The sequence below is a fragment of the Grammomys surdaster genome, unplaced genomic scaffold, assembly GCF_004785775.1.
Source record: "Grammomys surdaster isolate TR1022 unplaced genomic scaffold, NIH_TR_1.0 145, whole genome shotgun sequence".
NCBI classification, from domain to species: domain Eukaryota; kingdom Metazoa; phylum Chordata; class Mammalia; order Rodentia; family Muridae; genus Grammomys; species Grammomys surdaster.
In genome coordinates, this window is record NW_021604603.1 from 828,150 (window position 1) to 841,207 (window position 13,058).

General features: G+C 43.9%; 1 protein-coding gene across 4 annotated transcripts in view; it reads right to left on the reverse strand.

The window, feature by feature from the left end:
* Srgap2 (SLIT-ROBO Rho GTPase activating protein 2) overlaps positions 1–13,058 on the reverse strand; it is a 225,118-nt gene that overhangs the window by 7,744 nt on the left and 204,316 nt on the right. For all 4 annotated transcript variants that reach the window (XM_028764589.1, XM_028764587.1, XM_028764588.1 and 1 more), the window contains exons 18-20: positions 6,801–7,025; positions 3,644–3,723; positions 1,572–1,752 (exon numbers count right to left, since the gene is read on the reverse strand). In XM_028764589.1, the coding sequence (XP_028620422.1) occupies positions 1,572–1,752; positions 3,644–3,723; positions 6,801–7,025 (486 nt within the window). The remainder of the gene's footprint in view (positions 1–1,571; positions 1,753–3,643; positions 3,724–6,800; positions 7,026–13,058) is intronic.

A 13,058-nucleotide genomic window follows, 5' to 3' on the forward strand; every position in this document is an offset into this window, starting at 1 on the left:
TTTGATTCTCAAATCCTCAGAAAAGCTTGTCTAGGGGACACGTGGATTCAAAACATCTGCCTTTGGGCCCATGCTGCTTTTGTGGGGTGGCCACGATGGGACCACCTCCTGGAGAAGGAGGTGAGGTCCAGTTATCTGCTGAGGTTCTGAACACTTCTGGTAAGGACAGGCAGCTCTGAAGTGGCTCTGGAGGGAGATGCCAGCGATGAGGCATGGTGTGGACACATGGCCACACTGTCGTAGCACATGTAGCCTCACTCTGAGCATTCAAGACGGTCCCAGGTCTCTCCATTGCTCTCCTGGCCTCTCTGGCTACTGATGAAAAAGTACATCCCCCACAGTTCATCTTCTCTCTATCCCGTAGTGAAGTCATAGTGCTAAATTTGGGAGAGTCCTGTCCATGCATAGACTGCCACCAGGTTTGAGATGTTATCAACACAGGGAGGATTTCCCCGAAGAACAAGCCCGGGAGAGGCTGGGAGGGTGCAGACTCAGGATATCAACCTTTAAAAAGATAATAGTAAGGGGAGGACTAAAACAGTGACAATGTTGTATCCTGGAGAGGTGTGGGGCTGAGGCAGGGCAAAGGAAGGCAGGTATGTGTAAGCCACAAGGTTCGCTACTTTCTGCCTAGGAGGCATTGCTTCAAAGGGTGGGAACCAACAGACAGGCTATCCAGTAAGACCTCTAGAGCCAACTCTGGTGTTTCTTGTTCTCTGAAATCCTTCTTCCTCCATGCTTCTTTCACAAGACTTCCTTTTCTTTCTAAAAAGATTTCTCCTAAAAAATAACCTGTCAATTTTCATTTGCAGGTGGGAAAGTACTATCAATGGCTCAGCAGGTTGGGGTGTACACAGTGGTTTACAAAGAGAAGCTAAGTCTGATGGCTCATGCCTTTAATCTTAGCACTGGGAAGGCTACTACCCCTCCCCCCACAATTGAGACAATGCTTCCATAAGATCCACCTATAGGGCATTTTCTTAATTAGTGATTAACAGGGGAGAGTCCAGTCCACTGTGGGTGATGCCATCCTGGGCGCTGGTGGTTCTGGGTTCTATAAGAAAGCAGGCTGAGCAAGCCTTGATGAACAATCTAGTAACCAGTAATCCATGGCCTTTGTATCAGCTCCTGCCTCCAGGCTTCTGCCCTGTTTAAGTTCCAGTCCTGACTTCCTTAGGTGATGGAGGCAGAAAGCCAACTTAACCCTTTCCTGGCCAACTTGCATTAGTCATAGTGTTTCATTAAAACAATAGTAACCCTAAGACAGAAAAGCAAAATGTCTTCTCAGCCTAATCTTCCCAGAAAGGAAAAAATGCATGGTCAAATTATAAAGTCCATGCTATTATTCAATGAGCATACATATAAATATTGGCTGGCATGCTTCTAAAACAAATGGATCAAGTGGCAATTTTAAGGGAGAAGAGAAAGTGAGAGATCAAAACAATTCTCCACTGAGTTGCAGGGGCAGGGTGTTCTCCAAGCAACATGAAGCCTTAGGACCTTTTTGGGAATTAGTCTCCTTCCCACAGAGCATCAGGGACCTCCCTCAAATGTGCCAGGGTTCCACTTACGTGTCTTGGACTACGATGTACTGATGGGGGATGAGTCCGTCTATACCATTGTGCCGGCCTTCCCACCAGTCATCAGAAGCTCGCTGGTAAAGCAGCAGGGATGCTCCCTTCTTGAAAGAGAGTTCCCGGGCTGTCCGGCCAATGTAGTCAAACTTGGCAATGGCTTCAATGGGCTCACATTCTGGGAAGGATGGGGAAGAGTGAAGCACATGTTTCTGGGATCTACAGACTCAGAACTGGGTGAAAAGCTTACTAACAGTGGTGGGAGGATAACTCAGTGAAAAAAAAAATAAGCCACACAGGATCCATAAAGCTCTAACAGCCTGGCATTGTCTGCCCTGCCCAACTCCCCCCCTCTGCCTGCAGTAACACACAGGGACACTGCTTTCCCTGATAACGTCTTTGTGATTCCACAGAGTTTTATGCTAATTGTCTAGCATCCATTCTTTATTTTTATTTCTTTTGGGCAGTACTGAGAATTGAACTCAGGGGTTCATCTGTGGGCATTCAAAGATACACACTCCACCACTGACATCTATACCCAGCCTAACATACTATACTTTTAAGCAGTTTTCTGATTATATAGTAAATTCATCAGCAACCTAACATTCAAATTGTACCATATTTTAGGTAATTTCTTGTGTTATTCAGTCTACCCAGAAGAACATAAAATATATAAAGTGGTTTAAAACCAGTATATGGAAAATGCATATGAAAATAACTTGCAAAGTTAAAAAGGGCTTGTAAGTGCAATGTATGTTTATTCTGCATGGGCTTCTCTTATGTATAAAATGAAGACGACAGGACTAGTCCTCCTCTTCATGAAGTTGTTATGAGGAGTCAGTTACAACTGTGAAAAGCCTTAGACTAGTGCCCAGCACTGTGGTATGTGCACATTCATTGACATGTGCACCTTCATGTGACATGCGATCATTGCTGTCATCATTGATCCACTCTAAGTTGCAGTAGAGATTAGATAGCAAGTAGAAGGCTCTCCAAAACATAGAACAATTAGGTTGTAAATACCACAGCAGGGAGGATGGCTGATTAAAAACAAGCCCATGCCCATGAAGCCCTGGGTGGCAAGTCTGCCGCTAAATGGGCTGGCTGAAGATTCCACTGCAGAACCTCTGTCTCCTTCTCTACAGCCTCAAATACAGCAATTGGCTCCGTGACCTTGGTTTTTCTCAGCTGCCCCACCAGTCTTGCTAGAGATAAACCTCTAACAGTGTGAGAACAAGGCAGCTCTAGCGAATACTGAACTCTCTCATTACACCTACTTCTCTCATAAAGATAGATCATCCTGATGCTTCTCACACCAGGATCTAAACAAGAAGCCCTATCTCTCCCTCCTTCAAAAGCTGGCTCCAGATTGCAGGATTTCTAGCAAGGCAGGAGTGCAGGTAAAGCTCTGTAGACTGTACCATTTCCTTTTTCTGCCCTTAAAATTCTGAGGGCCCTTGTCAACTGCTGAGTCTTCCAGAGACCAAGTGATCCAGAAACAGAGGTGTGGAGCTGTTGGAAGCCGGGAAAATGTGCTGGCTGGACAGACTCTAATAAATCATGAGCACTCTAGAGGGGTTCAAGGATGACAGCTGAGCATTCCACCCCTGGATGCACACTCACAGGCTGCTCAGCACACACAAATCTGTACTTTGGAAGGGGTCACATTTTCCAGTTGGCAGGCATGCAAGCGTGTGGTTTCTGTGTCCTCATTCCCACCCCCCTCACTTGGCTTCTGCTGAGTTCTTGGCACCCATCGTCTCTATTCCCCAGGCTTGATGTTTTCAAATGAGCTTTGCTTTGGTTTCCAGTAACCTGGCAGCATTAGGAGCTCCTATCTACTGGATTCAGGCTAGATAGGGAGCTAAGAGGTGGGGCAAGGAAGCTGAAGGACTACAAGAGGTGCATTATTCACCTCTGGTTTAATCTCTTACTTGAGAATGCCCCTCCAAGGAAGGGAGAGACAAGAAACTCCTTTCTTCCCCTTAGGGCCCACTGAACAGCACAGTTGGTCTAATGCACAATATACACTACCATGCCTGCTTACTGACCAGCAGCCCACAGCATACCGTCATCACTTGTGTGGTGCTCCGCTGTAACATCCTGGGTGGAGTCTTCAGCAGAGGTAGTCTCTCCATGGGTGCTGTCACTGAAACAGAAGAGTGGTAACCAGGACATCACTGTTTGCTCCTAAAATTTTCCTCCCCTTTATTATATCAAACCAATTGCTTGCTAGACTCTAAGTACACAGCCACCAACTGCTAAGAATAAAAGATCTCTGATTCTCTAGTTTAGCTTCTGTTCTCCAAACCAATTGTCACTACTTGAGACTTGGACTGCCCTGAGAGAAAAAGAAGGCTTTGGAGTTACAAGCAAACTCTTTAGAAAACACAACTCAACTACTCAGAGGTCAATTCTCTTCATGAACTCACTCCTGATGTTTAGGGAGGGAGCAAGGCAGAAGGGAAGAATGGTCCTGTTTTTTGTAGCAAGGGACAACTGGACCTGAAAACCAGCTCTTATATTTGATAGCGACATTTGCTGTAGTTACTTTTAAAACAGATACAGAGGTGTGTGAGGCGTCACCGGTGTAATTTAGTGAAGGCTTTGGCAAGAGGGGTGCTCACTAAGTGTGACCTCCTTTCCTTCTTCCTTTCACTTGATGCCCCTAGGGCACCTCATGATTCACTGGCCTAGGCACTGATGAGAGAGTAGGAAGTGAGTGGAGGATGAGTGGAACCAGAGCAAAGGTAAAGGATCTGCTGGAGAGTGGACTTTACTGGAAGCCAGTGGATGAAAGCTCAGCCTAGTCCTTAAAAATTTTATCTTCTCTTAAATCATCCAAGGCAGAGACCTGAGAATAGCTAGAAGTTGCTATGGATATGTTTCTTCTCTTATCTTCTGGCTCAGGGAGGAGATAGACATTCTTGAAGAGCAGAAAAAACCTTCTGACCCTGACTTAAGTTTTCTCTTCTGGCAGTAGGAAACATCAAGCATACCCTTCCAGGCAGGCAGGCCTGTAAGCACCACATATAGAGCCTGCCTCTCCCTGCCCAGTACGCATCTAAGAAGCCCCTTAAAGACTAGGCAACAAACCAGTTCTAAGGAGGGCTCTTAACTTCCAGAGAATACTCTGGTAGAACATCAAAAGGGATCTTTTTTGTTTTTAAAGAAAAAAAAGAAAAGAAAAGATAAGAAAAGAAAAGAAAAGAAAAGAAAGAAAGAAAGAAAGAAAGAAAGAGGAAATAATTCCTTACTGTTTTCTGGGCCTAAAGACCATCCCAGGGTGAAGTTCATTCCTGTGCAACGATTAAGGCATCAAAGCATCAGTATTTAAACTGCAGGGAGCCCTGGAGGGCTTGCTAACAAGCGCGCATTGTTTATCCTACTCTAAGCTTTTCTGAGTCACAAATCTGTCTAGAGAATCTGCATTTCATTCTGGTCCCACAGGATCTGGAGCTGTTGGTCTGCACTTCCCACTTTCAAATCTGCACCATGGTAAAGGAATGATACTTTCTGAGGTTCTATGTAGGCCTGAGATCCCATGCTTCTCCCTTCCTGTGCCCCTGGCCCTGACAACATGGCCAACGCTATCAACACCTGAGGCCCAAGGTCCCAGCAGTAGGCCTAGGCAACCAGAATCCAGTCTGGGGACTGGTAGGTGGTCTGAAATGTACTTTTTCATATCTGTGGAATAGCTAAGCAGGCTGGTGCTCCATCCTAATGGTCCTGGTTTCTTGTCTACTCTCCTAGATTTGGGGGCTTACTTTTCACTGCCTTAGCTCACTGTGATAGTATCTTTCTTCCTAAAGAGGGAAGTCAGGAGCTAGGTCAATGACAATGCTCCTTGATGCTCCTGGCCCAAGGGCAGGGACAGTGGCACAAATGTTCCTGATTACCTGTGTGATGTTTTCAAAGGCCACTAATAAATATCACATAAACAACACAAGGGGTAAGGGCTGAGACTAGAAGAAAGAGTTTCTGTGTGTGTTCTAATGAACCACACTCTTTGGTCTCTGCTCCCTGGGTAGAGACTGGGGATCAGGGACCTGGGACCACTACACTTCTCCCACTTTCATTGGTCCAGAACCTGTGGTGATTTGATATTTAACTTTACAGGTAAAGGTAAGAACTGAAGAATCATCCCATAGCTTTTTAACTACTCATGCGAAGGGGAGTAATGTATAGGAAAATATATCCTTGGAGCTCACAGACTAGGTGATCAACTGATCAACAGGCCCAGTCACCATGATCCACTTGTCAGCCACAGAAGGCTTTGTCTCTAAGCCAGCCTGAGGTTCTCCCAGCTTAGATGCAGGCCAAGGATCTGAAGTCCAGGAGAAAGTAGACCCAAGGATGCCATAAGAAGTTTATAGAGGCACAAATGTTATTTTCTTCACTCCTTGGGTTCTGAGAGGGTCATGGAAAATCATGGACCAACCGACTGCTAATTAAGTAAACATACGCCTTGCCCTCTCCTACTGTGGTTGATAGTAATGGGGCTAGAAGGATTGGTTCCAGATGTCAACTTAGATGGAATCTGATTTGGGTTGGCTTGTGCCTTCAGCTTCTATTGAAAATCATTTAGAGAAGAAGGGAGGAGGAATGAGACACCAGGGGTCAAAAGGCAGCTGCCTTTGTAGTCAGTGAAGAATGGCACTGTAAAGTGGTGTGGGGGCACCTGTAAAGTGGGGTGCTGGATGGAGCCTGATCCTAGAAAGCATGTGATCCCCAATCACTAGGGTGGGCTGAAACACTGCACTGACCTTTTTCATCTGAAAAAGGGAACTAGTATTCCAATCGTTGGAAATGATTCCTTTGTCTGAAAGAGGCGGTCTAATATACAGATTCTTCCTCCTAAGAGCAGGATTCCCTGGGACCCAGCTCTGTTTTCCTCACTATACACAGCTTGGGCACCGCTGCCTGATGAACAGTTGGTCTAAACACTACTTTATAAACTCTCCTTTCCTTGCAAACTGCTATTAATGTCACTATTTTTTAAGATGGTCTCTAGTCACACAATACTCATTTCAAAGAGGGAGGTGGGTGAAGTGGCACTTATTCTGTGGGTGAGTTCAAGATGGGAGAACGACCAGACCCTAGCAACCTACAGAACCTGTAGGTGGAGGTGGGAAGTATTTTCCTTTGGGTTTTGCCTGACCATCTGGCCCCGACAGCCATGATTATCAGGTATTCTCTTCCCTCCTCCCCTCCTTGGGCCCTTACCAGTAATCCTCCATGCTTCCTCCTCTGCTGTAGATGGGACCCTCCAACTCCCTGGGGTTTGGGAAAATGTTCTCATGTTGGATGATGATGGTTTTGATCAGTTCATTCACGTGGGCTTGACAGGACACCTGGTCGTGGCCCTCTGGCACGGACATCAGCGAGGGCCCGAAGCAGATGGCAAGGTTGTAGGGGTCCATCATGTTCTCCTCACTGAACTGTGATAAGCTGGAAGAGAAGAGAGAGGGGAAATTGGAAAGCTTTCACATGAATGCCCAGAAAACACAAACACAAGAGGCACTGCCAGAAGGAAAGACTAAGTCCACAAACTACCACCTGCCTTTCTGGGCATTGGAGGCCTTCTGGAAAATAAGCTGGGGAGAAGAGCCACTACTAATGGTTATTCCAGAGCCAGGGAAAGGAAAGGTGCAAGACCTCCTTGCAGGTCTGATCCCTTTCTCCAGTTCCCCATTTGAATCCTGGAGTCTCATTTTCACCCTTACCTTTGACCTTACGGATCAGAGCTACCCATCTTTGGAAACAGATCATCTAACGCTCTGCAGAACTGGATACGGCTCCCACAGACCAATTCACTAAACTCTCAGAGCAGATGGGGCCCTTGGCTTGCTCTGGGAAATCAGCACAGGACACAGGAACTGTGTATCATGTGCTTTCATGCATGCATACAAAAGAATCAAGTTACTGGGCATTTTCTATTCCAAATTCTCTACTTAACAAATATAGTCAGCTGATTAATTTTTTCATTCCACCAGGACAACAAATTCTTTCTAGAATAGCTAATGAAATTGTTTAACATTTTCATAATATCCCCTTGTATTATTATTACATCCAGGAATTAATCATACATTCTGTTTATATTCTGTTTGGGGTTCCCTTGGACATAGGTTAATTTTGTTATTGCTTATTTATTTAGAGATTTTTTTTTCTCCACTCTCAGCCAGCAGCTGTTCTAGTCACACCCCAACCTTGGCCAAGGACCCAAATACTCAACTATCACCATGCCAGGAGCCCCCATGGGCCCTTACCTGTGGTGATTTGAATGAGAATAGCCCCCTTAAGCTCATATATTTGAATATTTAGTCAGCAGAGAGTAGCACTACTTAAAAGGGACTAGTAGGTGTGGTCTTGTTGAAGGAAGTGTGTTAGTGGAGGTGGGCTTTGAGGTTTCAAAAGCCCAAGCCAGGCCCTGGCTTTCTCTTCCTGCTGCCTGCTGCCTGCAGATCTAGATGTAGAACTCTCAGCTACCTGTACCATGTCTTCATGCCTGCATGCCACCATTTTCTCTGTCACCAGGATGACAATGAAGTAATCCTCTGAAACTGTGAGTAAGCCCTAATTAAGTGCCTATCCTAGCACAGAAGCCTGGGCTGACTTTGAGTACATCCTCTGCAAAGCTTGAAGGGCTATGGACATTGCTGAGGAGTTTGGCCTTCCTAAGGTCATCAGCAGTAGGTTCTCAGTGTCCAATTCTGATAGACCCTGAAAAGGAACTAGAGCCTTTGGAGTCCACTGCCATTCTTCTGGATTGGGTGAAGTTTATTTCTAGTGTGACCCACATCCAGACTTATGTAACAAAGCTGGTTTACCTCTAACAACTGGCTTTCTTCTCTGCTGGAGAATATGATGTGCACCTTGTGATTCTTCTATAATCACTGTAGGACATTAGAGATGGCATGAAGTATGAACAATTGCCATGGACAGTAGTGGCTGAGAAGCACTATTCCACAATACCAAAACTAAAGACAGAGAGGACAGCAGCAACGGGTAACATCTCAGTCGCTAGATGGCTACACGAATTGGTTTGTCTTTGCTCAAGACAGAGATTCATTACATTCCCCAGTCTGGCCTCAAATTCATTGTCTTCCTGTCTTGGCCTTCCAAATGCTGTTCACAGTTCTATACCATTCCATCCAGCTCATAGACATTTAGACATTCATTATTAGACATTTAATTTTAAAATCCTTCTCTGGGCCTTGACTTAAAGGAAACAGGTTTAGAAAAGACTGGGGAAATATATAATCATCAGATTAAAACTGGAGACAAGAGAGATTATTATCTTAGTATCCCGAGCAGAAATGACCCACACAACACTTGAGATGCCATAGGCTACCACATTTGGCTAGTCAGGTCTAGCTCTAACAGAGACAATAAACTTAGCAAAGCCTTGTTTCTTTAATGTGATTTGAGAGTGTCTTAGTAACAGTAAGAAACCATAGTTCCTGGGATGTGTGATAGTCATAGAGAAACACTCTACTTTCACAAAACCTGAGTGAATTCTATGACACAATGAAGGACGGATGAAGTGTCCTGTCCTCACCCCTGAAAAGACTGTTCTATTCATAGGAGATTACAGTGAAAAGACTCTGGAAGAGGACAAATCTTTGTGAACCATAGCCTTGTGAATCTATGTCCATTTTTTGGTTCCCATTAGATATCAAACTAAACCAAACCAGAACCAAAAAAAGAGCAAGAACCTGTGATAGCTGATCTTGGTTGTCAACCTGACACATCTGGGAAGAAGGTACCTCAACTGAAGAATTGTTTTCATCAGACTGGCCTATGAGCATATATCTGGGGAATTTTCTTGATTGGTAATTGATGCAGGGGGCTAGCCCACTGTGGGCAGTGCTATCTTTAGAAAGGTAAGCCTAGACTGTTTAAAGAAATGTTACTGCAGATGGGATGAAGCTAGTACCCACCACTCCTCTGTGGTTTCTGCTTCAAACAATGATCTTTGTTCCTATCCACTTTCCTGCCAATGGTATAATTCCATTCTTCTTTATACCTTAATAAAATATCATGTTTACCTTCATCTGTTGACAGACTTACTGCTAGGCTAGTTGCATATCTTGGCTACTTTGAATAGTGCAACAGGAAACATGGAAATGCAAGCATGCCTGTGTATATACATATACAAGTATATGCTGACTTAAAGTCCTTCAGGAATATACCCAGGAATGTTTTAGCTGAGTCATGTGGTAGTTCTACTTTTAGTATTTTGTGGCACTGTATTCTGATTTCCATAGTGTCTATACCAGTTTACACTCCTTCCAATCTCATGTAAGAGTTCCTCTTTCCTGACATCTTCGCCAACATTTACTGTCCCTTGTTTTCTTTCTTTTTTGTTCTTTCTTTCCCTTTGCTTTCCTTTCTTTCTTCTCTCATATATTATATCCTGACTGTAGTTTCCCATCCTTCCAGTCTCTACTCCCAACCTCCTTTTTCCTCACAAGCCGCCCCAACCCCCCACTTCCCCCAAGAAAGAAACAGGTCTTCCAGGGACATCAACCAAAGACAGTATTAACAATTTGCAATAAGACCAGGCACGTATCCTCACATTAAGGCTGGCAGAGACAAATCAGTAGCAGGAAAAGGGTCCCAAAAGCAGGCAAAAAAAAAAAAAATCAGAGACAGCCCCGCTCCCACTGTTGGGCATTCTACAAGAACACCAAGCTTCATAGTTGGTTGTTTTCTTGATGACAGCCTTTTGGACTGATATGCAACAAGTTCTCAATATACCTTTCTTTTCTACTCATGTGTACATGTGTTGTGTGTGTGTGTGTGTGTGTGTGTGTGTGTGTAGGTCATGACAAAGAAAAGGGATGAGGAGAGAAGAGAAGGCCTAATGGGAAGAGAAGGGACAAAAGGAAGGGTAGTGGAGCATATGTAACATGGAGACAGATGTAGGGGCTTTTGGGAGAGGAAGATGACTGGCAAGAAGAGGAGGAGGGCAATGGAGACAAATAAGAACAAAGTAAAGTGATACATATGTATGAAAAGATCATCATGAAACCCATCACATTATATTCTAAATAGAAATAATAATAAAAGTATACAATTAGGTGGCATTTAGCATATTCACAATGTTATATAACTATTACCTCTAATTTGCACAACATTTTCATCATCCCTGAAAGTAATCTGGTATTCACTAAATGGTTACTTTCCAACACTCCTCTCAGTTCCGGGCTACCAGGAATCTACTTTCTATTTCTATGAATTTGGCTATTCTGGAAATTTAACTGAAATAGAATCTTAAAATGTTGAGTGTTTTGTGTGTGTCTAGTTCATTGACTCAATACAGTATTTTCAAGGTTCACCTGTATGGTACCATGAACCAATATGTCATTCTTTTTTATGGCTAAACAATATCCTACTGTATAGATAAGTAGCAATTTGGAAGCTTAGAGACAAGTTCTCCAAGGTGAACACTCAGATGAGACCCATAGTTCTAACCCAACACTGTCTTCATAAAGTGATACCTAGGGCTAAAGTCAACAGCTAACCTTCAGCTGAAGAAGCAACCCATAGATACTGTTAGCTTGGTTTTCTGAGATGTAATATGTGTACAATCCAAGAATAAACATCAGCTTAAAAACGTCAGCATTAAAGTGTGCATTCCCAAAGTGTGGGTCCAGGTAAGGGCTCCATGAGGAAGCAGCTGCCAGCTCCTGCTGTAACTGCTGGCAACTACATACTTAGCAGTTGTCATTTTCCCATGGAGACTTTGCCTTTTCAACGTAAAAACTTGTTGATCAGTAAAATAAATTTTTTAAAATTATATATATATATATATACAAACAAATTAATAATTGGAATTAGTAATATTTCTGTGCAGTTTTTCAATCATGGCCAGTCTCTTCTTATACTGGATTGTGGTTACTCTACTGTTTCTCTCCTCTGCAAATCCAGGGAAAGATAACAGTTAATCTATGTCTTCTCTGCCTCTACCAGCTGCTCCAGTTGGCTGCCCTTGTCATGCTCCTAGTTCATGGGGGACAAACAAGGCTCAGGTTAAGCATGGGCATGGTGACATGAACAAGCAGTGACTTGTGGCCCTGAGGGGACTGACTAGCCAGAGAGTAGTGAGCAGTGCTTCCAGGCTATGCATAAGCACATCGATGAGTTATGAGGAGTTCATCTCAAGGGCTGATGGGATGCTGAGTTAGGACTCAGTCAGACACAGCTTGGGGAGGATGAAGACTATAGAGCTAGGATTTCTGTAGTTCTACAGTGGGATTGGTGATAATGAGGGTTTTCTAATAAGGTCTTAGGCAGGGGCCACTAATCAAGATGCCTATAAGGCCAGGCCAATCATGAAGGTGTAAACAGGATGGGGCCCATGAAATGGACTCTAAAGTCGTAGTCATTTTAAATGAAGACTATATATGTATGAAGACTTCACATTCACAAAGTACGTGCTGAAACTAAAACAAACCCCTTTGGTTTATCTTTTGTTTCCCTGTTTTGATGGATTCAGGAATCCAAAGAACTACTTCTTGGCTATATGGAAACCTAGAGCCTGCATGATGATAGATGACAACATGGAGAAGGCTGGGGACCAAGGTAAGCTATGTCACTCCCAGTAGACAGCCCTGTTGTTATAGGAAATTGCTGCCACATAAGAATACAGGTCTAGTAATGTTAGCTCTAACAGCTTTTCTTCTTCTTCTTCTTCTCCTTCTTCTTCTCCTTCTTCTCCTTCTTCTTCTTCCTCTTCCTCCTCTTCCTCCTCCTCTTCTTTTTTTTTTTCTCCCCCGAGACAGGGTTTCTCTGTATAGTCCTGACTGTCCTGGAACTCACTCTTTAGACCAGGCTGGCCTCGAATTCAGAAATCCACCTGCCTCTGCTTCCCAAGTGCTGGGATTAAAGGCGTGTGCCACCACTGCCCGGCAGAAAACCTACTTTTAAAACTAGCTTTTGAAAAGCTGTTAGGAGGTAGAGGCAGGCCTGGTCTACAGAGTGAGCTCCAGGACAGCCAGGACTACACAGAGAAACCCTGTCTCAAAAAACCAAAAAAAAAAAAAAAAAGTAGGATTTCTAAACAGTTAAATATTGTTTTAATGTTTTTAAGACACAATGGATCCAAAGGAAATATACTGGAGTGCTTCTTGGGCCTTTAGGTTATAATCTTTGTTCTAGATTGTTGAGTAAAATGAAGACAGAAGTGCTTAAAAGGTGCATGCTTCTGATTCCTGCCTTTAATGCAACATGGGGACACCTCCCTGTCCCAGCCAAGCATGCATTGCTTGAATAAGAAATGTCCCATCTAAGCCCATGGCCCCTCTGGTCCTGAGACTTTTCTCCAGCCACATTTATTAGAGGTGACTATCACACTGGTATCTCCACTTCAGGATTTTCTCAGATCAGGCTCCTACGGTTAGCTGTTGAAAAACCTCCTCTTGCACTCAAAACAAACGTGTGGAACTACCTGGCCCACATCAGCACCTGTCTCAGTAT